Raw genomic sequence first — 27,562 nt, 5'->3', positions numbered from 1 at the left:
AAAAGAGACATATAGGTCTGAAATCCTCAGAATATTTAGGTATTCACAATGCATAATTCAATCTGAATTCATCAGTGCATTGAAATATGTACTTAAGTTTAAATGCATGCATAAATTCCATTAAAAATATTTATGCAAATGACTATACACTTCACTAAGTAGAGGTAGTTCTTTGTGTATCAAAGTTCAATTTATGCTTCAGTGATTTGAAGAATTTGTGCTCATTGAATTATTGGTTCTAACTGAAGATATACTGACAAGAAGTTAGATATTTATTTTGAACACTAATATCAAAACAATATCTTAATGCATGATATATCACATGATAAAATGGTCGCTATAGTAATTATGTTTTTTTAATGTATACTGCAATGTAAAATAACAATGTTTACTGCAGCATATGTTTTCTGAACAAATGGATATGAAATACAGGTAGTTTAGGGTTTAGAAAAGCGCATGCAACATGGTTAAGGTCATACACAGTTGATCAATCTACTCTATACCTTAAAATACTTGACAGATCTCAAAAGTGAAAGTGGCAATTCCTAGACTACTGATAAAAATTGACTGCCTAACTCACTAGCATATTGCTTGAATAGTCAGTGTCAATGATCAAATCCACACTGACCAGTCTCCAAGTTTTTTAAAGGCATGAATAAAAAAATGGTTGAATTCATTCTGTACAACTGCAGCTCTTAAGAGAGCACAGTATCTGGAGTTTCCTCCTCTAGAATTTTGCCAACAAATTTGATCGTCCTCTAGCTGAATATTAGTTTCATGTAATCAAAGGAGAGGTATGCAACTACCTTTAAAAGATGTTGTACAGTGTTTTAGTCATTTCAAGAACTACTTTGGAGAATTATTATTGGCTATCCTCTAACACCAATTTAAACCAGTACAGGTTCTTCCAGTCTTTAAGGGAAGCAGCTAGAAACACTCCATAAGGCAAATGAGTGTTTGAAACAGTTTCCAGTACCTTTCTAGTACTCTATTATACTGATTCAATAATACAGACACTTTAGTCATTGACACAAAAAATAGGAAAATGGCCACATCCCAGAGACATTCTCTAAAACGTCATAATGTCATGGAAACTGTTGTAAGACCCTTGAATATTTCTCAGGGCCTTTATTTACTGTTTGAATAGCTATCATGCAGCTGGTTCCTGTCGACTGCCATTGTTACAAGTTTTTACGTGCCTCAGCAGTCAATGGTGATAGGCCAAGGTGATTCAAAGCAAGGAGAGGTAGCCTAGATCACAAAATGTGTACTGAAAGACATCTTGACTCACTTGGAAGCAGCTGTTTATGGGAGCTGCTGGAACAACATCATTTGGTGATACCTAAACTGTATTGGATTTCCAATTTTCCAAAACAGTTTACACTACTAGTAATCTATTTCTCTGTCTTCTGATAAGTATTCTCCACCAAGTACTTTACTCATCACTTAAAACAAGACATACTGTTCTCCTAAAGTATTTTTCCCAGTCAGATGGATGTGTCACCCCTCTGAAAAGCATGCTATCTCAACCCCTCCTTTTTAAAATTTCTTTTCCAGGTGAGGGTTTGGGATAGGGGAGAAGCAGCTCACTTTGTATGCATCTCCACCTTCATTAACCAAATACAATATACTAGTAACTGAACTCACAGTACTTTCTCCCCTATACCAAATATCTATAGATTCAAACTACTGTATTATTAGGCAGTAGCTGGAACTAAATCAAAAGCTTTCAAAGCTCAGAAGGACTTCTTTTGTGCACAGGAATGATGCAAACTTAACGTAAAGTTGTACTCTATAAATACTTTGAGAGTAAAAATTTGGTTGTCTAGATACTGTCAAAGGAACTGCAGAAACTTTAGTTTATATCCAACACTTGTCAGCAATAAGACAAAGATTCATGCCTTATCTTTTCTAAGGCAACATGATGCAGCAATGTATTTTTCTTAATGATTGTGGTCAGGGCAGGTCAATCTTGGGCAGAGTTGTGATACACTGTTTTACCACGCTCCCCAATTCAAATCACTGTTTGCAGTGTAATCAACATCTTTCATAAAATTCACCTCAGTGAATTCCAATCCTGTGGAAAATAACAGGACATCCTGCAATGGGTCAACAAATTACACAGTTCTTTGCTGTAACTCACATGGCTGGAGTAAATTCAGCCTTTTCAAGCCTGCTGCCTTTTACACAACACAAAGTTCCTATTCATGTCTAAAAATAAAGCTCACAGATGCAAAAATTATAACTACAGCTTTAGTTACTGCATTGTTGTAATATTAATTAAATTACTGGCAAGAAATTGATACGACACGTTGCTTACCGTAGCAATTTTTTCAATCCAAAGCATTCAGTATGCAGTTTTACAGTCTCAAAAGTTATAGACTTCCTTGCTATTCAGATGAGCTCATTCTTGCTTTAATAGACCTCAGGGGATATTAGTTAAGGACTGGAATTGATTTAAGCACTGAAGAGCCTGATTTTGTCTTTCTCAATCTACGGTGCTTCCTATGAATTCAGCCAAAGCCCCAAACTTTGAAGAATTACACTGTCAAAAAGAAATTAGAATGAAGTCATAATACCTGATGACCTTGCCTCAGGGTCCTAAATCAATCAATCAATCAATCTTTGAAAAATAAAATTAAAAATAAAATTTGGCTTGCAAAGAGTGTCTAAAGGTTTAGAGGCAGCTGACAGGAAAGCCATCTTTCTTCATTTAAATAACAAGACTAGAGTAAAAGATGCACTTCCACAATGTGGCATGGGATAAAACAACTATGTGAGTTGTTGCAGTAAGTTTCATACTGAGACAAATTCATCTTTTTAATGTTAGTTGTATAGTGGGCATCTCTATATCTATTTTATGGAGGGAGATATGAAACAGGGCTGTACATTACTTACCAAAGATCACAAAACAAATAGACAACAAAACCAAAAAGACAACAACAACCACCATGTACTGTATGTGCAATATATTGCTCACTAAAAAGGTTTAATACCTTTAAAACTGTCCCTGTGTGTTCCATGCACATACCTATGTGCATACATATATGCATACGATATTGCTTTTTCTATTAAGACCTGTTTTTGTCCAGTGCAGATACATGTACACTTCACCACAAAAAGTAATTGCAGTGAAATGGATCACAGAATACGCTGTTCCTCCCAGCAAGCAGACAGGCTAAGGAGACTGTTTAGTTCATAGATTTAATGATGCGGCAGATTATCAGATTAAAATCTGGACTACTAGATTAACTTTTTTTCCAGACTTTTTTAAAGCCATTCTTGACCCATATAAAGTAAAACCATGATCTTACTTCAGGGCCCACTGTGCACAAGTCTGTTTTACAAAACCTCTCATTATTCCTCTCCTCTGATTGGAATTATCAGAAAACTGTGACAACGGACATAGCAATGAAGTTAATCTTTTGTTTTACCAAGCATTTACACCTACTGTATATGTAGTACTTCATTCTAGTGATTTCCAAGCATTTTATGGACAGTAATTGATCTCAGAAAAAATATACTGTAAGAAAGGTAAGATTTATTAGCACAATTTTTCAGCTAAGGTAAATAAAACAAAAAGACAACAAACTGCCCAACATCATAAAGAAAGTATAGAGTATAATCAGGATGGCATTAGGAGCCACAGATTTGGAGTATGAAGAAAGTATATTCAGAATCTGAAGAGAAAGTCACAGGATGCATTGATATGAAGGAGCATCATAGGAACCACTGTTGAAAAAACTTGTTTTTCCAGAATGAAAAAGGTTCCTCCGGACTAGTTTTGGGTGATGTCTTCAACAGGGAATGAGTTTGGAGATGACAAAAGCTTTTGCTGAAATTACTTGAAGATGGCCTATTAAACTGTGTGCTACTTCAGGTTACTCACAAATTTGCTGATAAAGAGTCCTTTTCCATCTTGTTTTCTTCCTCCATGTTGGTGAGACTCTGAATGTTTGTAGACTTTACTGTTGCTATTATTTATAAATCTGGCAGTATCAGAATCACAGCTACACTGTTTTGCAGGTTTTTAGACTGTACAGAGCAAACAGAGTACTCACCCCAAAAAGCTGAGAGTCTAGCAGGAGAGAAAACAGTGAAATGGAGGGAGAAAAATATACAGCACACCAGTAAAGGTTGAAATTATAATCAGCCCATATACTGTTGATGTCCTGGTTTGGGCCTTTAAAGGTAAATGGTAAGCTTACATCCACAGAACTGATAAGAAGAAGGTATTTCCACTCACTTTCTTTTTCTTTAAAATTCATAGCTCATTAATTACCATATACACTTGGGAAGACAAAGATCCAAGCTCCTATTTCTACTTGATTTGGAGCAGGAATCTAGGAAAAAAAAATACAGTGGACTGCCTGTATCCTGGACTCACCTGAACCTCACCCATTGCCTGAAGCACTGACAGAATTGTGGGGTCCCCTTACCCCATAGGGAGTGCTCTGACACCTAGGATAAAATGTCATTCTTGTTCTGATGAAGGTGTTATTTTGTCCAAAGTGGAAGACCTTCAACAGGAGGAATTTTTGAACCCAGGAAATCAAATCCCAGTTAGTCCAGAAACCTCTGCTGTTTAAAGGTGCAATATCTTTTTTTTTCTGACTGAAATGGGATCTCAATTAAAATCTGTGATATTTCACGTAAATTACCTAATTCATGGGATTTAAAAAGACCAAATATCCTGCAGAGTAGAAGAAAGTGAGTGATAAACAGATCAAGAAAAGGCATCCAAAATCAAGACTATTCCCTTATGTAGTACTGATATTAGAAACCTCCCTGACAGGCTGAAACACACAAGACCTTACAGCAACCTCAGTGAAGAGAATTCAGAGATTCAAGATCAGATAAAGTGATGACTGGTTTCAATAGATATTTAGAAAAAATTTGTGAACTAGTCTCCCCAAAATCACTGCAGGAAAAGGTGTTTGGAAAATTATTTGTCTCATCTAGTCTTATGTTTTAAATTACTGCTGTTCCTCTCAGCATATTCCATCTTCTATATGTTTATTTTAGATTGCTAACCCAGAGCGAGACTTTTCTTACTTCTGTTTATCATTCAGCAGAGACCAAATAGCGACTGACATAGGAATGACACCATCTCAAAAAAAAGAAATCATAACAGTAATAACTAGTTTTAACGAAAGTCCCAGGGAAGCTGTTCGTCCAGAAAGGGGGAACACTGCTAGCCAGGCACTTAAATGTAGCGGCTACAGCCTGAAACAGTAATGAGAGTGGACTCCCTTCCCTCGGCAAAAAAGTGTTTCTGCTTAAAATGTCTGCCAGAAGATTTACATTTCCTCTTAGATGGCTGGGTCTGAAAGGAATGAGATTCTGCTCCCCTCAGAGGAGCACAAAGCCAGACTCCCAGGAGATTGCCACACTCCAACTCCTCCGTTGCCTCCAAATATGAACTTGGACCAAACTGATACAGATTTCCCTATTAAGGATCCCCTGAACAAGCAAGGACTCCACATACAGCCCTGAACTCACGCCTATTTATAAGAACAGCACTATCTTTTCTGTGACTTTTGCAACCCAAGTGAGCTCCAGCTGACTGCTGCCAAGTCGTGACCAGAGCACACTGAGGCAGTCCTGAAGCAACTGGGAGAGTAAGTGGTCATGGAAAAATGATCACAGTCCATTTGTCACTGTCTGTGGGACCGCCCTTTGATGGAAAAAAATTACAATGTTGAAAGATGGAAGGAGCCTCAGAAGTCATGTAAGAAATGCTGAGAAGCTGAAGAGATCATGCCTTTGTTAATGAACATGACAGACCAGAAATTAGAAGCAGTTGCCTTGGTTTTTAGTGTCATTTTTGGCACTAGAAAAAAAAATAAAAGCCCTCTGTCCTTAGCTGTTTGGAAACACATCCCAAGAGGGTAAGATCCTCTGAAAGGGAACACAAGAGTGTTAGACTGACTGTTGGATTTCAGGAACCAATCCAGGGTTTATGTCACTACCAAATGTCTTGCCAGAAGGAAGGAACTGTTAATCAGCCAGCCACCTATGGGAAGAATCAGCATTGTGTCCCAGTTGGCTGCTAATTACTGCCACTGGCTTTTGTAGGCACTGGTTATACTAACGTTGGGCTGAAAGAGTAGGTGGGTGAAATACGACTGAGCTCTGGCTGACTTTCTGTAGTTTGCTTCAAAGGCAGTTCTAGTGGCAAAACAGTAAAAAGAAGATGAGGAATGAACAGACAATTTCTAAAATAAACTATTGCAAACTCTATCTTTTGATAGGAAACGGATTAAACCAGCATTTTGTTGGAACAAAAGCCTGATTTCTTTTTTTAAACACACCTTTAGTACCTTAGTGCCTTAGAATCATGACTAGAGATACAGATGCTCCTACTTTATTCTTTGCTTTGATCAAAGGGTTTTATGTTCAGTTAGCTGTATGAACAGACTTGTTTTCAACAATCCTATTTAATCCTTGCTTCCCAGGCTTCATCTTTTGAATTAATTTGGAGATCTCATCTTTCATATTGTACTTGGAAAACTTAGTGAGAATGTAAATGCCTGAAAATAAATAAATATTGGGGAAACTGGGACACAAACTTCTGGAACTTGACAATTCAGCAATTTAAAAAGGCACTTCTTAACATATAATTTCCTGATTCCTAAATATAAGCTCCCTGAGGGAGGGGTGATATTTTTGTACTAACACCAGTACAGTGATCTTACATGAAGCCTTTACATGCTCATTCAAAACAACAGTCAATAATAATATTTGTCATGTAACAATGCCTCTGTGATTTAAGCACATGTTCTTCAATGGTATTGCAGACACCAAACATGAAGATCCAAGTTGAAAATATGTAAATTCTGTCCTTGGCCACATTCAAGCATCTCTCAGAAACCTCAGTGAGGCAAATCAGCCACGGACATATGCTCTGGCAACAAATTTGATCAACTTAGGTAGAGGACCATTTACATTTGACGGAATTCCTAAACTACAGTTGTGTTGTTTCCTAGGATAGGAAAAGAATGTCAAAACTTCTAGTAGGTTCAGGAACTTATTCAGTGTTTTTTATAAAAGAGCTGGTGGATGTATGGAAGTGCAATACCAGCTAAAGAACTGCAGATGACATTTTTATGTAGCTTGGCTGCTGTTCAGGTTACCTGACTTTGAGAGTACTCGAGCTGGAAACTGGACTTGTGATGTTCTCTAGCAAAACTCAGGATGCAATATAAGTAAGTACTAAGCAAAGTAATAAACTGATTAAAGGAATAACATACTTAGTGGCATTATGTTATTATTAGCTTTGGCAACTATCAAATACTGGCCAAATATAAAAATGATTCAGATTCAAACCCATTGCTTTTGACCTTGTAATAAATAAAAGCCTTCCAAAAACCAAGCTAGACTGAAATATTAAATCCTGGCTCCAAAGGAGAAAGACGACTCATAACAAAGTGATTCTATAAGCACAAATCTCCCTGAAATCCTTGGCTGAAAATGTTAGAACATGAACAATACTCTGGCTCATGACTGTGGAAAAAACCATTCTCCATTTAAAATGTTTGTCATCAATGTAATCCCATCTTTAATTATAATTAATGTAAGGTGCTTTTATGTGCTGGAATGGTAATACATTGCCAAGAGTTCAGCTTTTAGGAAGGCACATACTTCTGAATTACAGTGGAGATTGATCTTAAAATGGAGCAAATAATAATGTATAAATCTGTCAGAAATACAATGAACCGAAGACATACCAGTAGCAGTAAGTTAAAGTACTGCAGTCAGGAAATATTCTATGAGTGATTTTAGAAAGGCATGGGTTTTTTCCCGTCCTTTAGTTACTGATACTTTTTTTTCAACTTGGGCCAAAATCAATTAACAGCATGGTTTAGTTTTTTAGCTAGTGCCATTTAATTTGGCAGTAACCATACTGCCAAAAGGTTCACCTTAATCTTATCTTAACCAGCTTACATTGATGTATTAGCACTTGCTACTCTTCCCTTGTCAAATCAGCAGCCAGGCTGCTTGACCAGTTACTAAAACAGACTGGCCAGCATTATGGTATGACCTCTTAGAATCAAAATGCAGCTGACATTGAGGCCCAGGCACCCAAAATTATTTGAGATCCATAGGTCCAGCTAGTTGCCACTGTTTGCCTCCATATTTTCTCATCCTTGATGACACCTATGCACCTGGATTATTCCATGCCTGTGCTCACAGTTGGAGAGGCAGATAAAAAACTACTACGTATAGCAAGCAGAGATTCACTTTGAAGTCCTTTCATCAGCAGTGAGCAGTGAGGAATGTTTGCTCTCATGATATGCAATGCAATTGTGACTGCATAGCCATGGACCTCTCCATTTGGTCCAGGGCTGCATCTGCTCACACTGAGTGTGCCAGTGTGCATCAGCTGAAGTCGATGCTCAATTTCAACAATTTCAACTTTAACAGGGTCCCTGTGGTTGGGCTGCAGCCTTGAAAATACAGCCTTTGCTATATTACAGTCTCAGATCTAAACAACTGTGCAAGTGAACTGTGAATACTTAGGCAGTGGTTAGAGAAGATTCTTGTGCTTTATGAAGTTGCCATACCTAGATAAAAAGACCAAGTGACTGTGACTTTTAAAGCCATTGCTGGTGTCGGAGTGAATTTTGCTGTTTTATATAGCTGTGACATGAAATATTACAGTAAATGAGAAATAAAGATAATTTCTTAATAGATAAGTTGCCTCTTAAATCATAGTTCACCAGAGACCTGAAATATTAGAAAAAGTCCTCGCAGAATCATGTAACCTAGAATGGCAAAAGAGCACTTTGACACACTACTCTTGTTTGTACGCATAGCTAAACTGTGCGGTTGTACTATGAGGTAACCACTATCCGAGTTTAATCAATTTTAGCACAAATAACAATGAAGAAGTAGTGACACTGGCTGCAAGATATATTTGTCTACAGGAGCCACCAGAGACATATGCTTGAAGTAATCGTCATAAACAAATTTTACCGACAATCTGGATGTTACTGTGCTGAAACCTACACAGTTGCAACTGCACTCTGCTATCCATGTCAGCTAGCACAGAAACATAATAATGTGATTCTTGATTTTGTGTTTATATATGCTTCACGGAGCAGCATAATTTATCTCACCCAACTCTATCTGTCTAAAGTCTGGGTATTTACTTGAAGGCATTCCTTTAACCTCTTATATCCATTCCAGCTTTCATAGATTTCTACTGCAAGACAGTATGAATGAGCTGTTTGTCTTTTCTTTGGGTATGGAGAGAGGCTAAAAACTGGCTTAGATTAGATGCCTAACTAAAGTTAGGAGAAATTAGTAGCATTTTGTAGGCTAAATCTGTTTACTCATGTAGATGTCTCTGAGGTTATATATGATTTTTCTTCTTCTTTTTTCTTTTTTTTTTTTTTTTTTTAATTAAAACAGCACTAAGATACCACGTGGCAGTGGGAACTGCATAAAGCACACAACTAAACCTCAAACCATTCCACTTCAAGAATTATTCTCATTAAAACAAATCCAGCACTTAAAAGGTGAAAGACCTTAGAAAATGCAACATCTTTCTTTATTATCCTTTGGACATCAGAATACTCAGCAGAATTACAAATTGCCATCTTCATGCTGCATTTGGGGAAACAGCCAAACAGAGCTTCACAGAACATTCACAAAAATGGTCCCCGATTTAGACAGACTGATCTGGTTTCTAGTCAAAAATCTGTTCAGCTCCAATTGAAATGGTAGCTTCCCACTAATTATGAAAAATAAGGGCAGGGTCTTAGAAAACACAAAGGTTGCTTTTGAATAAAATTAATTACCCAAGGTCACTTACGAAGTCAGTAACCGACTTGAGAACACAAACTTGATACCAACTTCCTCCTTCACTTGGGCATATAAGATTAAATGAACAAGCCTTTAGAAAATACAGGAGGAGACATGAAATTCATTGATAAGAAACTTGCAAAGTATTTTTATAAATATGAATAAATAAGCATACACATAACTAAGCACTAATACAAGGTTTATATGCCCTTCATATAAATTTTAATGTATATTTCCCACGGGATTCTCAGGATCACTTTTAAAACATTACACAAGATGTAGAGTAAAAGCTACAACAGAAATTACTTGACTTATGGTTTTACTGTAAATTGATGTGTGCATCTCAGGAATGATTCCTCTGCTTTCACTGGTCCCTAGGATGTGCTCAGCAGCTGCCAGGCACACTCAGCAAGACTGGAATTTGGGAGTAACGAGAAGCTACAATCTCTGTAAGTGTTTGTTAGAAAAAGGATTCTAGCTTTTTTGATGAGATGACTACTACTGAAAAAATCCCCAACACCCAAGAACTTACTTGAAGGCATAAAGCATTTCTAAGACTTATGAGATGGATTGCTGTTGTATTGTATTTGCCATTGTATTTGCAAAGCAATGTTGAAATAAGCGAATTTACTGTTAGCTAATTATATTTATTGAATGATAATGTTGAATCTGCCACCCTTGATGACATAAAGTTGCAGCCATTGCCTATTGTATTGACAAAGACTTTGCCTTTTAAAATTTTTCCAAAATGTCTTGGAAATTTGTCTCAATATCAGGGGTGTTTCAGCAGGGATATTATTGAATAATTTTGCCAACTGATGACTTTTAAGCATCTAAATCCAGCCACTCTATAATCTAAAAAAAACATTATTTCCAAAAATATTATCTCCCACTGTAGCTGCAGTGTTACATGCCTCTCAACGTACCAACAGTGACTGAGATCAATGGAAAATAAAAAATAAAATCTGTATTTCCAAGTTAGTAATGTAAACAGTTGTATTTATAAAATCTCTGTCACAGAGAAATTAAATGCAGTACTATGAGGACTGCTGCAGATTATATCTAATCATCCTAGACTGAAGCTGAGGTTAAAGATGTCTTCATAGATATTGATAAAGCTGACATGAGGTTCCTAGCTCTTCACAGACCTCTATACATGGTGACAATGAGGAAACTACAGAATTTCAGAATGCAGTCAGAAAGAGCTTTCCAAACATTTTGCAGTATCATCCCCACAGGGAATTTTGCCAATGGGCAGAAAAGATCAATAGAATATGAACTCAAACCACACTTAAAAATTTCAAAGAGAAAAAAATCATTAATTTGAACCTATGTATGAGACTATTGTTTTCATCAATATATGCACATACAATTTCACCACAATATTTTTTTATGTTGTATGTTGACTCTTACACTGAAGTGTACTCCAGCTTGTGGATCTTGTTCTTAAAACATTCCACATGCTGAATGGTCTTTACCCTACTTGTCTACCCTTTCACAAATTTTAGAGATCCTTAAAGACTCTTTAGCCTGCTTATTTTTCTTAATTGTCACTGCATCTGTGGGGATGCCATTCCCCAAAACTAATGTAAGATTTCACGGCACTTGAGTGAGCATCTTTAAAAGAAAGACAAAAAGAGGTCTTCACTTCCCTTCACTGCCTCCGAGTAGCATTGCAGCAATCTTTATCATGCACAGAATGCCAACAACTTTTGCACATGGACAGGAAGTAATTTAGCATTATGTCATAAGCCTGAAACTTTTCTGTGTTCTCTCTTTTGAATTGCTTCCTGATGAATCAAAGGATACATTTTGTATTCAATGGGTGTACTTTGGCTTGAACTACATACACACACACACACACGTCCTACCCAACACAGAGTTTAAACTTTGGGTTGATTTTTTTTTTTTATTCTTTTTTGCTGTACAGCAATTACTTCATGAATCATATTATGCTCCCTCGAATCACATTTTCACCAATACTCTCCTTACCATTTCTAATCTATGGGGAACACATTTAGCTATGGCATGTGACTCACCCAAAACAGGCATTTGTGAAAATAAGAACAAGCATACATATAACTAGAGAGACAAAGTGCATAAACTTCTATGAAGCCAGCCTCATTTTGCATGGTCCATTTGATGTCTCATCAGGATTGGAGCCAAAATGAATCTGGCCAGGCTGCATAAATATGAAGAAAACCAGAATATATTTAAACTAGGCTAGGCTGAACCTTAGTAAAAGGTCGTGTTGAACAAAATTTTATCTACTACAATTACTGACCTGCTACTCCAAGAACTTGTGAAAGAGAGCATAAACACTACAGTCAGTCATCCAAGCCGGTTCACCACTCTAACAACTGCTGAATATGTCTGGTAGTTCTTGAAAATTATTAATGCAGCTGTTTGTCAGAATTAATTTAACATTATTATGAGGATAAGCACAGCCTTCCTGCAGCATCAGAAAGTGGCTTCAGTTAAAGTTCCAAGATTATTCTTTTGAATAGAAAAAAAAATCCTTTCCTTTCAGCTTAAAGTCATGTTAACTCTCATGTTCAGAGGTCCTTAAATCTCAAAATGATCTGAACCACATCTTGGAACTGAAAGTGGTTCCTAGCTTTATGAACAATGCATGTTTTAGCAAGAAATTCTTCTTATCATGTTGTCAACATTTCCTGCTTTTCTTTCCTTCACAGTTGTCTTTCATAGCAACATAAACAGCACTGAGGGCAGAGGTCATTTTCTTCTCTATTCTGGCCATTCAATTAGTAGCAAAAGATAAGTATTACGTAAAGGAAGGGAAGCTGCTGACAGGCCTTGGAAAATTCTGTTTCATTGGCAAGGAATTTTTTCACTCAACCTACCTTTTCTTGATTCTGGCAGAGAAGACAGTCACATTCAAAGCAATACTGGCGCATCAGTTGCTTTTGGCGTTCACTGGTGGTCATCAGTGATTCAATATAGCTGATGGTGAGCTGTGTGCAGTACATAGAAAACCAGAGTTGGTATATTTTACAAAAATTCCATATTCAGTGTATGTATAGCTAAGGTAACATTTTTTGGATACAACATTTTTTCCAGCATAAAATAATTTTTTTATCATAACATGATTTCCTAGAAGAAATCGACTACTTTTACAAAGGGTGAAAAAAAAGGCCAAAAATGATTTCCATGGAAGAACACTTTTTCACATTTCCAGATCAATATTGTTTGAAATTATTAATTCCCCCCAAATTATCACTATTTCAACTTTTCATCCTAATTTGGAAGAAAAAAGAAAAAAAGAGAAAGGAGAGAGGTGGAAAAAGGAGAGAGAGGGAAAGGGGATGGGGTGGGGAGAAGCTCGGTATCTGAATTCCCCATGTATGAAACCTTATTTTCTGTCTAGCTCCAAAGCTTAAGTGTGTATTTAGCACCGGTGTTATACAACATCCAACTATCTCCAAAAATTACATCGCAGGGAAGCCACTACTTTCTTGAAAATGTATGTTTGAGCCTGAGGAAAGCTCCTTTTATGTCATACCCATCTTCAGTATGTCTGTGATGTTTCCTTTGTGACCAAGGAAGCACAAAAGCATTGCAGGCAAAGTTGTTGAAACTATTGACAAAAAAATTTATTAAAACGATAAAAAAAATGTTTACATTTGTTCCATTTTCAAGTCCTCATGTTGTACAGAGAGAATTCTGTAGTTTGTTCGCTTTGATGCCTTCCAGAAGGAATTTTACAGGGCTAACCATTTGTAGAGTTCTTCAAATGTTTAAAGTGCTACACAGGCACAAACTAACGATAAGGGAAAGAATATAACAAAGTAACAGCCCAGCTCAGACCAGCATTCAGTCATACATGCTATTGAGTGATTACACTATATGCCCAACACACTTTGAAACACTCCAGAGAGGTCAAAGCTAAAAAAATCAGGTCACATTATTTCATCCTGAGCCTAGACACTTCAACTAATTGGAAGAATTTTCACATGCTTCTCAGTTAAATCATGAGAGTCCACTCAAAGAAATTACAGGAAAACCTGACCAATTTGTAGTAATGACTATGAAATCCATTGTCAGAACCTGCATTTGGCAAATCAGTGAGCATTCTAATTAAACAAGCAATTAACAAGCAACTAAAACAATGCCTGCATTTTTTTCATTTATTATTACAGTTTGATTACATGTTGAAGGAGGATTGTATTAAAAGAAGGATACTGAGATGGCAAAGTCAAGCATTTCAAATGATCACAGGCAGAAAGCCTGCAGAAAAAATAAATATGGTCTCATAATTGAAGACTAATAGTATAATTAATGAAAGGGACAAATTAAAATTCCACAGATAATCAAAAGTTAGAAGGTGTGAGAACTCTGTTAGGTTTTGCATTCTATGTAATGTTATGTCCCAGCCTGTGCATGTCTGAGCTGAGAGAGGATTAGTTTCACCACTGTTGGTTTACACCAGAATAGTCTGTACTAATCATTTACACGGGAGCTGCAGGCTTCCCTCTGAGCTTTCTGCAGTGAATGGATGGAAATTGTTTTGCCTATTTCTTTTCCACTCTTCTCTCCCAAGCTTGGTCTCCTCTCCCCCCATTCTCTCCAATCTGACCCTCTTCTCATTCTCTCTGTCCTCTGCCCCTGGATGCGAGTATCATTTTCCAGTCTTATTCTCCACACCTGGTTGCCTAAACCTGGTTTCCAGCCCTCAGTTCTAGCTCCTGACATAGCCATTCTTGGTACAATGGGCCAATTTCATCATCCTGCCAGTCCCATATCTGCCCTTCTGCCTCCCCTCCATGCCTCATCTTACACCTTTTCCCCGTATTTGATTACCAACACTCTTGCTCTCCCAAGTTAACAGTCCTTGTTGCCCTCTCAATTATCTTCAGTGACCCCACCAACTTTGTACTTGTTTCTTTCCCCAGCTGGTCGTACTCTGCACCCTCCCTGGTGTGGTGAGAAAGATCTGTCTCCCTTCCTTCATGCAAAGCAGTTTCCAGTCAAGCTGTAGTCCAAACCTCATGCTTCAGCCATTCCAATTCCAATTTCCTTCTCCTATCACAAGCCTCTGATCTTCATGTCTCCTTGCAACTTGCAAGTGTTTCTGTTAAAATCATTCCGCACGCTGGCTTGTTCCCTGTTTCTTGTCTTCTGCATAAACATCACTGGTTCTGACCCATGTCCTAGTGGGCTTTAGGTTCAGGTGGCATCCAGCAGTAAAAGACATTTAATTAAGTTCAGGCACAGTGCAAGACAGTAGAAATCTTCTGGGGAAAGTCATTCACATGAGATCAGTCTATTCTTTGCCAAAATATTTAAAACAATGGTTTAAACCCTATCATTACTGTCAAACCCTTTATTAGGCAGGGTTCAGTTCTAAAACAAACACAGCCAACATCAAACATGCTTTACCTATCTTCAGCCTACAGGCTTCATCCCTTTCTCTCTTCATTTTTGGCTTTTTCTTTTCTTTTTTTTTTTTCTATTCATGTTGCAGAAACCTTGGAAGTAGGAACAAGTTTGAAACCAGTAATTTCTTTTTCAGAGGTTACCAAACAGTTGTGTATATGAACAGTCACGTAACCTGCTCTGGATTAGAGCATATCACTGGGCAGAAGGAGGAGGACAAGAGGCTTTGTCACATTGATACCTCCTTTTAGCACTTTAAGCACTTAGGGTTTCTGTTGCTGTCAGAGGCCCAAGTCCAAATTCCCAGTCCTGCCAGCAGAAATCTGTAAGTGAAAAAATGTTTGTAGCTGGCAGACTGGGTGGGAAAATGTAATTAGAATATTTAGAAACATGACCAACCTAACGGTGACTAAGTCTGTAGTAATCATTTAATTGTTTAAACATAAAACCCCTGTATTCAAGTCTCTCTCCTACACTTGTTTTAATTTTGGATGCCTTCATTAGATGCAAGGCTCATTTAACTTGTACATATTTAGGATATATATCCATTTATCAAAGGTTGTCTTAATGGTATTTGCATGTGGGATGTATGGTATTAATTAAAACATTATTTCAGCTGACAAAAGCTTGCCTCTTTATTGCATTGCTTACAAAGAATGCAGTAAATCTTTTCACCCTGAACTGGAGAATATATATTAAACAACATTTATGACGGCAGGGAATTATTTAACAGCCGTGAGACTTATTGACTCTCAAGACTTTCTCCTTAGAAATGCAGCACTGTCTGAGCCTGCTTCTTGCTCTGACACAGAAATTCTTTAACCATGGGTATGGTGGTTAGTTTCTCATGTTCCTCATCTGCCAAATAAGGTGGACACAATTTTCCAGTACTGCCATGCTGCAGTGGACTTAATTTATGGTTTTTTTGTAACAGACTATAAGCTACAAAATTTCTAGACAGAGGATTCTGTAGAAATTTAAAATAAATTATTTTAATGCAAACGCCAGGGAAAAAAAGTGAGTCATCTTGGTTTTGCAATCATGGGTCTCAGGGTCTTAGGGAAGGTTGTGTACAAAAATCTGTTCCTGAGACAGAATTATGTAAGTGGCGAGCAGTCTGTGCTCTCTCTGTTTTAGCATATACGATCAAAATGCCTTCTAACTCAAGGAAAAATTGGTTAGCATAGACCCATACCACCTTATATGAATTATAACAGTCAGAGCAAGGATGGGGAAGAAAAAAAGAAAGGCTACCAAGCTTGAAGAAAGTTTCCTACCAGAGCCAAATTTTCGCTTTAAAAATTCTACATTTAATGAAGCTTATATATGTCATTTAAACAGACAAATAAGTTATATAATGATAGAAATGAAAGCTGTTATTCTGAACATCAACTAAAACATTCACTGGCAAAAGCCAATGGGAACGTAGTGTGTTTTTATTCAAAATGGTAACTTTCTGCCCTCAGAGAGCATGCAATTCCATAGAACCACATTAGTATGAAACCCAAATAATATACCTGAAGATAAATCTGAACTTTTGGTTTCTGAAGCAAAATTTAAGGACCAGACACTTCTCCATCTTACCAAGTCTCAGTATTTTATGCTTCCTGCAATATACTTTGTTTTCTTAAAGCTTCAACTTGGGAAGCCAAGTAATTATACATGAATCCCTTCTTTCAATGCCTACAACAAAGTAACATTCATGCTTCATGATTTCTTAGTGCTTCAGGACTGGCAAAACTGTCTTTGCCACAAAAAAAAAGGCCTAGATGGCTAGAATTTTTGCGTATGATTTTAGTAGTGATTAGTTTTCCAAATATACAGCACCATCAAATTTAGCACTTTCATTCTATAAGGATTCAGGCAAACATTTTCTGGCTCAGGAGTCCTAATTTTCTACTTGCCTAAGATACATTTTGGCCTTAGGATTTGAACAAATTTCAAAGTCCAAATCAAAATTCAATTAAAACCTGCCTAGACACGAGACTAAAACTGAACTGAAACAACGTCCATCAGGACATAAAAACTTTCTGAGATTCTCATAATCTTGCATGATTTTTATCACTGACTTGATATTTACTGTGTATAGCATGAGCACTCTGAAGTGTGGTGGGGGCATAAATGTTATTCCTGAATAAATCTGCATCACACTGCAGCAGCTACATCCAATGTAATAATATCTCTTCTCCTGGTTTACAACCAAAATCAGGTCTACTGGTGCCTCCCTCTTTATATAATTGTGAGATGACCATAATGGCCAGTCACCTCAACTCCCTGTGTCTCTGTTTTCCCTGCGATTATAGGTGGTCAACAACTCCTTAACATGAGTAAATTGTTGTAGCATCCTCCGATAGAAAGCACTACAAATGTGCAAAAATATTTTTAGTTCTCACTGGCCTAGTGAACACATCATATTACAGTGGTTGATACTTTCCTGGGAAGGGTCCGGAAGCCCTATCAAGTTTGTTCCTGTATGGATAGTAAAGCCATAGTCCTCTTCTACTAATCTAAGCTTGACTTGCTACTTAGCTTCTCATTTCTAATAAATCTTAGTGCTTATTTACTTTCTATTAATTATTACACAGGGGATCTCATTCTGCCTAAATCTAGCGTAAGTTTGAACAGGATAAGGCAAATTTTATACTGCTTATAATTTAAATTTTCTTGTTGTCTCATGACTTGAAACAATTTTCATCTTACTACCTCAGAGCACTCAATTTATTCAGGAAACCCAATCAGATTCCCCCGCAGCGTGTATTTTCTCTCCCATTAGCTCAGATCATGACCTCAGTTATAGAAGATAAAACTCAGCTCATAACAGGTAATGTAGTTTCACGTATGTAGGTGTGTAAATTCAACACAAGGCTATTAAGAAAACTGAGCTCACCCTGCTGTAGGCAAGCAGTAAGGCAGTGTGGAAAAAAGTTGTACCAAAGCTGCCATGCAGAACACAAAATGAAAACCAGTAGCAGTTGTGTAAGAGGAAAAGTAATTGGGTGTTGAAAATAATATTAAATTGCTGACTTGTACATACCCTCATAAAAATTTTCTTTTCCTTCCTCTTCCCATAACAGATCTAAAGTAATATTCACTTTGTATCTTTACTTTCTCACTTATGCCCATTTCCTTCCTTAGACACATCCTTATTCAAAGAAGCATGTACCTTAGACCGAGACTTTTACTTCCAGGTAAGAGGGCACCTGTGCTTTAACACAGTGTGTACATATATGTGAGTGTATCTCTCCCCCTCTCTCTCTCTCAAATCTTACATGTTTCAAATCTTACATGTTTCTTAAGGCAAGTTTTCCTTTCAGTACCAAAACCAGAAGCAATAGTTGCAACAAAGACACAAGAGCTCTTTGGAAAATTCTGACCTTATGTTACTGCCTCATTGGATGCAAAGTTTTTTAGAAAATATAATGTGCCCACATAAAGTGCAGTCATTTTAAAGCCTGTATTCACACAACTGCTAAAGTCACTGCAAAAAACCTGGTCCTAGCTGTTCTGCGTTATAACTTACTTATATTTATTTTCTGATTGCCTTACAAATGACTTGTAACTTAGACCATATCTGTTTCACCACTGATTTTAACCTAGAGACTTCTGTGGGTTACAGACCACTAAGTCTAAAATTTGGGTCATAGCTTCACAGCTCTAGTGCAGTCTGCACAGCGGTCATACTTGCAAGGGAATTCTACTTCACTTCACTCTCCAGAACCACCCAGGGCCTCTCCCACTCTGAAAAGCTGCTTGTTACAAAGAATTGCTTTATGAAATTTACCCAGAAAAAATATATCCATGTACATAAAAATAAGGTAGCTTCAGAATTTAGAACTCTAATAATTAACCCAAATGCATCCTGGGAAGCCATTAAAATCTACTGTATTTTTAAATAAACAACCCGTCTTGGTGAATTGGAAAGCCAAGAGGAAAGCTATGGTATATGGATAAAATGGAAGAAAGGTGTCTATAATTTGGCTTGAACAAGAATGCCAGACTGAAAGATGTCTACACTTAATAGCTCTGGAAAAGTATATTGCATCCTAAAAGATATGTCTTGCCAAAAAGCTAAGTATGCAAAAGCATTTCTGTTGGTTCTCCACAATATTTTGCCTAAAAAAATATTTTACTATTTACTTATTTTGACAGCCTACTATCTTAGAGAAAGGATACATTAAAAGAGAAAACACTTCATAGGGAGGAAAAGAGATAATACTTCTAAATTAGAATATGTATGCCCTTGATATTCCCCAAGTTTGAAGAACAGGCATTTACATTAGGTCATGATTTTGAAATGACCAACAGCTAGGACTGCATAGGTCATTGATGCCTGTAAAGTTACATATATACACACGTCTTTGCAGGCCTTATTAAGCCAATTCAATATTGCATTGCTGCAAAAGACATTTACTTCGAAATGCTTACCTAGCCACAAATGATTATTTTCAAAGTAATACAAATGCTATTGTAAAAACAAAGCTGAGAGTACCTTGAACAAATCAGAAATCTCTTGAAAGGGATATTTTGAAGTCTTTTCTAGTGAAACAGACAAGAAAGCAAAACTTGTCTTGCTACTTTCACTGTCAATGAAAGTTTCACTACAACAGTATGGTTGCAGCCTGACAAATGCTTATTGTTGCAATGACTTAGTGAACACTGCATTCCACCCAGAAATATTGTAAGTGTTTCCATCAGGGTAAAGACGTTCAAATACAAACAAAATGAAGTGCCTAGAGGAGGAAAGGAGGAACAAGAATTTATAAAGACTGTTAGTGATTTATGAGAAGTAATGATTATGGGGCCCAGGCAGTGTGAAGAGATGATTCTATTTATCATTTCCCCCCTGATAGCTATGTGCTAGAAAGTGGCATCAATATATCATCAAAATATTAAGCTGGTGGCCCTGCAGTCTGGAATTTATTTAGGGAGATGTCATTGTTGCAGGTGTCTATGATGGAAGGGAGGACAAGTTAATTACCTCTTCACCAATCTGGATCTCTCGGACAGAGCGAAGTAAAAGCTGGTATCCTTCAAAAACGATCACGCAGTTTGGGTCACAGCTGTGGTTCAGTAAAGACATGCTGTGAGGGGTGGTGGAGGGGGAGAAAGAGAGAGAAAGGACTTTACAGCGAAGCCTCCACTGCCATTCCCCTTTAATCATTTAAAAGTAGCTAACATGATTACATCTGAAGTATCAAGCAATTAAGTTACGAAACAAATAAAATCCCTGGTAAATCAACTGCTCTTGGTTAGGGGAGGAAAATTAATGCTTAGAAGATGTATATTCATTGGTAACACGAGCCATGCCCGGATCTCTTCATGTGTTTCTGCCTTCTGTGTACTCAGGGCGGGAGGAAGGCAATGGCCTCCCAGTGACTCTCCGAGAGGCCTGACTCAGGGGAGAGACAAAAGCAGGCAAGCGGGGAACAAGGCAACCTGGACAGTTCAGAGCAAAGGGTTAATACCTTGGGACTCTGTTTTATTTCTGCTGCTTCTGCTCAGTTTCAGGACACTAACCTTATCGGTTACCCTGACTGTCAGTGGAACCGCAGGTCAGAGGGACCAGCAATCAACCTGTATTTCTTATCAGGCAGAAAATGGAGTATAGTATGTCCCAAACCCAAAATACTCGGTGTATACAGTTGAAAGAATAGATACAGCCATTGCCTCTGTTTTACACATATTTTGATTCAGCCTCTGTTCTTGTGGCATGTGACAGCTGAAGCAGCACAGCTCATTGGGGAGCTGCTGCCACCCCCAAGCCACACACACACTGGTGGATCTCCTGACACAGATGTGCCCTTCCCTCTTTTTTGAGGGAGATTGTCAAGAACAACATCAGCAACATCTGCTATATACTTTTGAGTCCCATGTTTCATTAGCTGAGAAACAACTGACTTTGTCAGGCCAACATCAGTCCCACAGCAGACACAGGGCTGATGGTTTTTTCCCTGTGAGAATGACTCATTGAAAGAACAATCTGGCATCATCAGGCTGGAAGAAGAATTTTTGGCTTATCCAGCTCCTGGCTGCCTTTATTTGCTTTCCTTGTCTGCCTGATTCACCAACTCAAAATCCCAACCGTTTTTGGCAAAACAGAGGATGTTGCCAAGGGTCAGAGCCCTGCGCCAAACCATGTTTATTCAGTTCTTGATCTTTTAAGGAGCTATCAACAGAAGCCTGACTCTTTTGATATCCCTTCTGGCCTAATAAAATATCTGTGGTTAATCTCAACCTGAACCCAGTAATGTACACTGGGAGGGAATGTACATTTCACTTATTGTGACATCACTGGGTATACTCCCAAAGCTGCTGGCAAGGTGATGCAGAGAAAGACCATAGGATTTTATCTATTTTAAAATATATTGTGATGCTGAAGCTATTGAGCCATGCAACAATATACAACGTCTTAATGAGTCTAACTAAAGCACTCTTAATCAGATTTCATCTCATGGAAAAGTTAGTGGGTTTGATGACAGTTTCATCTGGAAGCATATGAATTCATCTGGAAGGGCATTTGCCTAGGATTTGGGAACCACAGATTTAAGTTCACAATTTTCCCGGCTCACAATGATTTGCTACAGCAAAACTCAAACTGCTCTGAACTGACTTGGGAAAGAGTCTCTTGCATCCTTTGGCAGTGCATTATCATGAACATAGATAACCACCTTCTTTGCAGAAGCAGCAGCTTTTTTTTTTTTTTTTTTTCAACCAAAAGAAAACATTTCGCTAATAATAATGCTCCAAAATAATATCCCATTTTTCCCAATTATGTGAAAAGATTTGTTTCCATTCCACTATGAAATCAGATGAATATTCTGTACTTTTCATAATACTAATTCCCATGTCCTCCTAACCACCTTTCCCTTATCTTTACCACAAGGCAAGCCTCAAGATATTAAGTGTCCTTAGTCAAATCTTACACGTGACATTAGTAGAAAAAGAAACACTAGTGACAGGCCCACTGAGGTATTGACAACATAGTTCGACCGTGCATTAACAAAAAATTGAGATGGTAAAATATAATTTTAAACTAAACATACTAATTGTCCACATAAATAACTACAGGTAACTAATTCTATGAAGGCAAAACATTCCCTGGTATGTACTTCTTACCCAATAGAAATAAGAAATAATAATAAGAAATTCAAATATTAACATCCGTCTCTCAAGGGGCTTATCTTTTCACCTTACTGGTTTCTTAGTTATGGCAATTTACTAATTAAATGTGTTCAAACTTTTTAATTGCCAGTTCAGAAGGCTCTCAGCTGCAAAATATCTCTATTGTAAAGCAATGCTGAACAGGTTTCCTTTTACTGGTCCCAGTCACACATTTCTGATGTCAGTATTTATTCTTACTTGGAAAAGACTATCACCTCCATTAAAATAAAATATAAAGACTTATCTTATTTAAACTGTTTTAACTCTGTAATCAGGACTATTAAGAATGTTTTCAACTTTATCATATTTTTTATTCTCCTTTAATTTATTTGCATTTCCCAGATTCTCATTTAGAAACTGCTGCTTTGATGGCCCTTACAGCTACCTAGGAAAAAAGGAAAAAAAACTAACATAGATTTTGCCTGTGAATGAAACAGTGTCCACAGTACCTGGGATACAGGCCAACACCAACATCCTGCATCTCTCCATTACTGATGGTGAAACAGTTACAGGTCACCTGTAAAAACAAGGGAAAAAATCCAGGATTACCAGAATCATTTGGAAACCCCATACTCAAGTGAAAAAAAACTTTCAAAATAAAATGAAGGGGCAATTGGTAATTGGATGGGAAACATTCAAGCCCAACACTGGTGCTCTTTCATTTTAGAGCAACCACATCTGGGACACACTCTCCTGTAAAACTGCAGTCAATTAAAAGCAGAAATATTAGTATCCTGCAAAAATGTGGGGTTAAACACATGCAGAGGCCCTACTTTCCTGTCCAGAGGGGAAAAAAATAAAAGCCACCCTACACAGAGCCTGAGAAGCTCAGCCCAGAGACAACATAGGAGATGACAGTGACTGCTGATGAAAAGAGTGGCTGTTTCCATGCAGGGACTTTGCTGATGCCAGGCTGTCACAGCACCTTTTAATGAGTAGCAGTGGAGCCCAAAGAATATATATAGGACAGTTTTGAAGTAAATAGCACCCTTGACTGTGGCAACCTTATACTGGCATAAATAAATACAAAGACTGTGCAACAGCATATCTTTCATGTTACGGCTATTTTGGTTTGCATGTAAAAGATCCCACAAAAAAGCATGTTCAAATTGTCATTCAAGAGAAATATAACCTTTCATTTAATCTCAAATATTCAGCTTGATACTTTATTCTTCCCTCATACAATCATACAAAGCTAAAGTGGTTTTAGAAAAGAGTGGACAGGAATGGAAGTTGCTGGAAAGTAGATATAGCCCTACCCCAAACTATCAGACTGAAGTTTCTTGGTGTTCAACCCCAAGAGAGATCAGCACTTTGTAAATGGTTAGCAAGTATCATTTTCATGGGCTTAAACAGCCAGAACCCAATTCCTAATGTATTTTTTAAGTATCTGATTTTTTTTTTTAACAGCTGGGTTTGCATTTTTTTAATTTTTTAAGATAATCTCTTGGTCAGTTATCAATGACATACTAATAAAATGTTTTATGTAGAAAAACACTGCATGGTACTCCATATACAAGAAAAGTCCCAAGTCTCTTTTGCCTAACTTTAGATTATTAATATCATTAATTTTTGTTAGAACAAAAAATGAGTTAGAGTAGGATTTGGCAGATGTGAAAATGAGATTTGAAAGTTGCAGTTTTATCCACAGAGTAATTGCCCAGGACAGTAAATGCACACCTCTATTTTAAAGGTGAACTTCTAAAACTGAACGATTTAATAGTATATCTTATCCTATAAATTGACAAATTATTATTTATGAGAGCATTAACTGTAAGGTGAAAATGAAATCCTCTTTCAAAATTTCTCATAAATTCTGACAGCAATGTTAATTTAAATAAATGTACACGCAGTAGGGCATGTGTTTTTTTAAATGGTTAGACAATACTTTGATTAGTCTATTATTTATGTAACCCATTCAAATGTTCTTGATCAATTACCAAAAGCATACATCTTAATTATTTCTTCCCTGCTGGCATTGGATATGAAGTGTCAGACAACTTCTGAGTAAAGATTAGTCCATTTAAAGTGGCAGTTATCCTGGTCCTAAAAATATTGACTTGATTTTGGTATTTATTGAAAAAATAATGCCTTCCAGGTAAGAGAGAAGCTTATGTGGACCTTAGTTCTCTCTAACGGATTATGAAGTAGCAGAGGTCAAACATCTCTTAGAACTAAATTAATCCCTCTTCCTTGCAAATCTCCTATTATTACCATAAAATTGTTTATATTAACAATATTGAATTTTGATCATTGTAGAGTTGTAGAGGCTGTTTCATCATTTTCTATTAAAGGTACGTATTCTATTATGTGAAGAGTTTTACGCGCAGAAGTTGCAATAGTTTTAGTTTTTCCTTTTCATAAACATGCATTAACTTTTTATACCAGGATACATGTGAAGAAAAATGTGAGAAGAATGGATGCTCTGAGATTCAGACATCAAGAGCTTCTTTCAAGAGCAGTTTGCCGTGAGGCACTTTTTAACATCTCTGGTTTAGATATTTTCACAGTATGCAGTTGCATTTCAATATCCCAGTGAGGCAGTGAAATACCATCTAATTTCTAATTATTTGCAGTTTCAAATATGACACTGGGAATCCAAAGTATAGAGGGGCAGATCTAAAAAGGTATTAAAGTACAAAAGCACAGGCAGAAGTCTAACTGGTCCCATGAATTTTGAGCTATGTGATTTTGTGCACAATCCTACCAGAGCCACAAGAAGTTTCAGGTGCTCTGAGGTTTGATTAGCCCCTTAGGAGACAATCTTCCCCCCCCGTTTAAACTCAGGTATGAAAAAAACCAGTGATACAGATATAAAGTATATTATCGATAGTAACCTTTGGTATGGCTGCTTTCTGTCCTCAGCAAGCGGAGAGAGAGGAATCGAGATGGTGGTGGTGGGAAGAAGATCTCATCATTTACAGTGTGAGAAATCCTGATATAATGACAATCCTTCATGGACAGCTAGCAGCTGGTAACAGGTATCAAATATGAAATCCCCATAGTCTGTCAACTAAGGATGGGATGGGTTGTTTGTTTTCTTTTAGATTTCTAACAAAGTCTCTAAAAATCTACTGAATCTCCTCTACATTTCTATTTATGTAAAATTTTAAGAGGTTTTAAATCTCAAAGTTAAAGATCAGTCCTACCAAGGGGAGTTCTCAGATTTCAATCCAAAATTTTCAATCTACCACAGGAGCTGATGTTGTAGACCACACCTCCCAAGAAACAAATGATGAAGAACGCATTTCTTTTACAGAACACCTCAAGAAAAATTCATTTTCCTAGCTTCCCAGGATTCACAGACGTAGCACAAACAACAGCTAAATCTGGACTATCTAACACTGCTGCAGGAGAGCACAGGTAAGCTGCTTGTTCCTGAGGCAATTGTTTACAAATCAAAATCTACTGGGACTGGAAGTTGACTAACTCCATTTCTAGGGAAAAAACCCCAAGGCAAAACAAACAACATCTTTCTAATGCATCACACTATTTCATTCAGGTTTCATGGTTACCTTGTGTTGTCTTTTTTCTGCCTTAACTGACCCAACTTATTACTTATACTACAATAAGGTTGTAGTATCTGCTGCTTCAAGAAACGGTTTCTTCCTTACAAAGGCATGGTCCTTGTCATCTTAACCCCTGCAGAATCATTCATCTCAGTTATTGAATTTGTGCTGTTGTTCAGCTTGTTCCTTCTGATTCCTCTAAAAATTCCTCTCTATCCAGCTACACAGCACTAAAACTGCATATCCACATAAGGAGACAGAACAGAGTACTCACAGAGTTTGTTATACCCACAAATAAGGAAAAATGCCCACATATTTCAGACCTTCAAAGTTGCAAAGATGAACTCCTTGCCATTTCCAAAATTTCTGAAATAACACATCTCCCAGCACAAGAACTGAGGGAAAATTCTCAGGGCAGAGTACAGACTTTTCAAACCTCCACAATGCAAATCTTAGGAGTATCCTAGAGCTCTCAAGGCTTACCATCATAGCCTGATTGGCCATACAGTTCACTAACAATTTAAAGAATCAGTTCTCAGTGTTTAAGTTGGCTCCACAGCAATAAATCCTGCAAGTTTATTTAAAAGGAACTGCCATTTCAAACAACAAACAATATTATACAAACTTATTGAATTAAATAAAAAGATTTGCTCTTTTGAGAGACTGCACATGTTTAGAGAGGTATCCTGTACTCAATAAAGTAACCTAAGTAGAAGACATAATCTTTCCCAGACTGGTAAATACACAGAGAGTAAACCAACTTTACTCACTGACCATTATTCTCAGGCATACTATATCAGCAAACAAAAATTACTGCAATCTGTTAGATTTTATTTCGTCTCTGAGTGACATAGGAAAACTCTGTAATTTACTCTGTAAGGACATCTCTGTTCTCAAGACGTCTGGAGCTACTGTCTCAGCAATCTCTGTGTCAGACCCACAGTCTAGTGGACAGCCATGAAGATTTATTTCGGTCTTTGAATTTCACAGGGTATGAAAGCTTCAGTTTGGCAATATACCGAGTTGAATTTGCTTTCAGTTCAGACCTGATTCATATTGCTTTATATGATGGATTTGCATTTGGGTTAAATAAAGCAGACTCAGACTTGATAGCAGGACATTCCAGATTTGGAATCTCGGACACTAAGACAATGAAAAATGTCAATAAGGGAGTATGGGAAAGAAAACAAATCATTATTGGCTAACACTTGCTGCGCAGATCAAGTTACAAACACCATGACTAATAATCAATCATTTTGTCTCCACGTGTTCCTGTATGTTACTGCAACAGTGAGGCAGCTCTTATAACATGCGTAAGAAACCCTCACAAGAAGGACTACCAAAGGGTATATTGCACTGATAGGGTCAATATAGTTTTCAGCTTTGATATACAATGACTCCAGCCATCCCTGTAAATGGTGTGTCACAGCTGGTGTGTTCTAACCCACCACCAGGAAGAAAGCCAAGACTAACACTTTTTTTCCCTAATTTATGAATCTAATGTAATGTAAATTAAAGATATAAAAAAACCCCAAACCAACACACACCCCAACTTCACAGATTATTAAGTTTTTCATTCACACCAAAGCTGGCTGGGTATTCCTGGTCATTGGCAAATATTTAACAAAAGATGTTGTGACCAGTTCTCATGTTGACAGGCTTCTCAAGAGACTCAAACATTATCC

At 37.3% G+C, this 27,562-nt stretch overlaps 1 protein-coding gene across 1 annotated transcript in view; it reads right to left on the bottom strand.

Moving 5' to 3' along the window:
- SMYD3 (SET and MYND domain containing 3) overlaps positions 1-27,562 on the bottom strand; it is a 385,869-nt gene that overhangs the window by 62,370 nt on the left and 295,937 nt on the right. The window contains exons 6-8 of the mRNA XM_010562938.1: positions 22,818-22,885; positions 20,186-20,288; positions 12,675-12,785 (exon numbers count right to left, since the gene is read on the bottom strand). Of these exons, the coding sequence (XP_010561240.1) occupies positions 12,675-12,785; positions 20,186-20,288; positions 22,818-22,885 (282 nt within the window). The remainder of the gene's footprint in view (positions 1-12,674; positions 12,786-20,185; positions 20,289-22,817; positions 22,886-27,562) is intronic.

Source organism: Haliaeetus leucocephalus, unplaced genomic scaffold (genome assembly GCF_000737465.1).
Source record: "Haliaeetus leucocephalus isolate CR32 unplaced genomic scaffold, Haliaeetus_leucocephalus-4.0 Scaffold162, whole genome shotgun sequence".
NCBI lineage: Eukaryota > Metazoa > Chordata > Aves > Accipitriformes > Accipitridae > Haliaeetus > Haliaeetus leucocephalus.
Note: the sequence above shows the minus strand (reverse complement) of the source record. Positions and strands in the feature narration are given on the sequence as shown.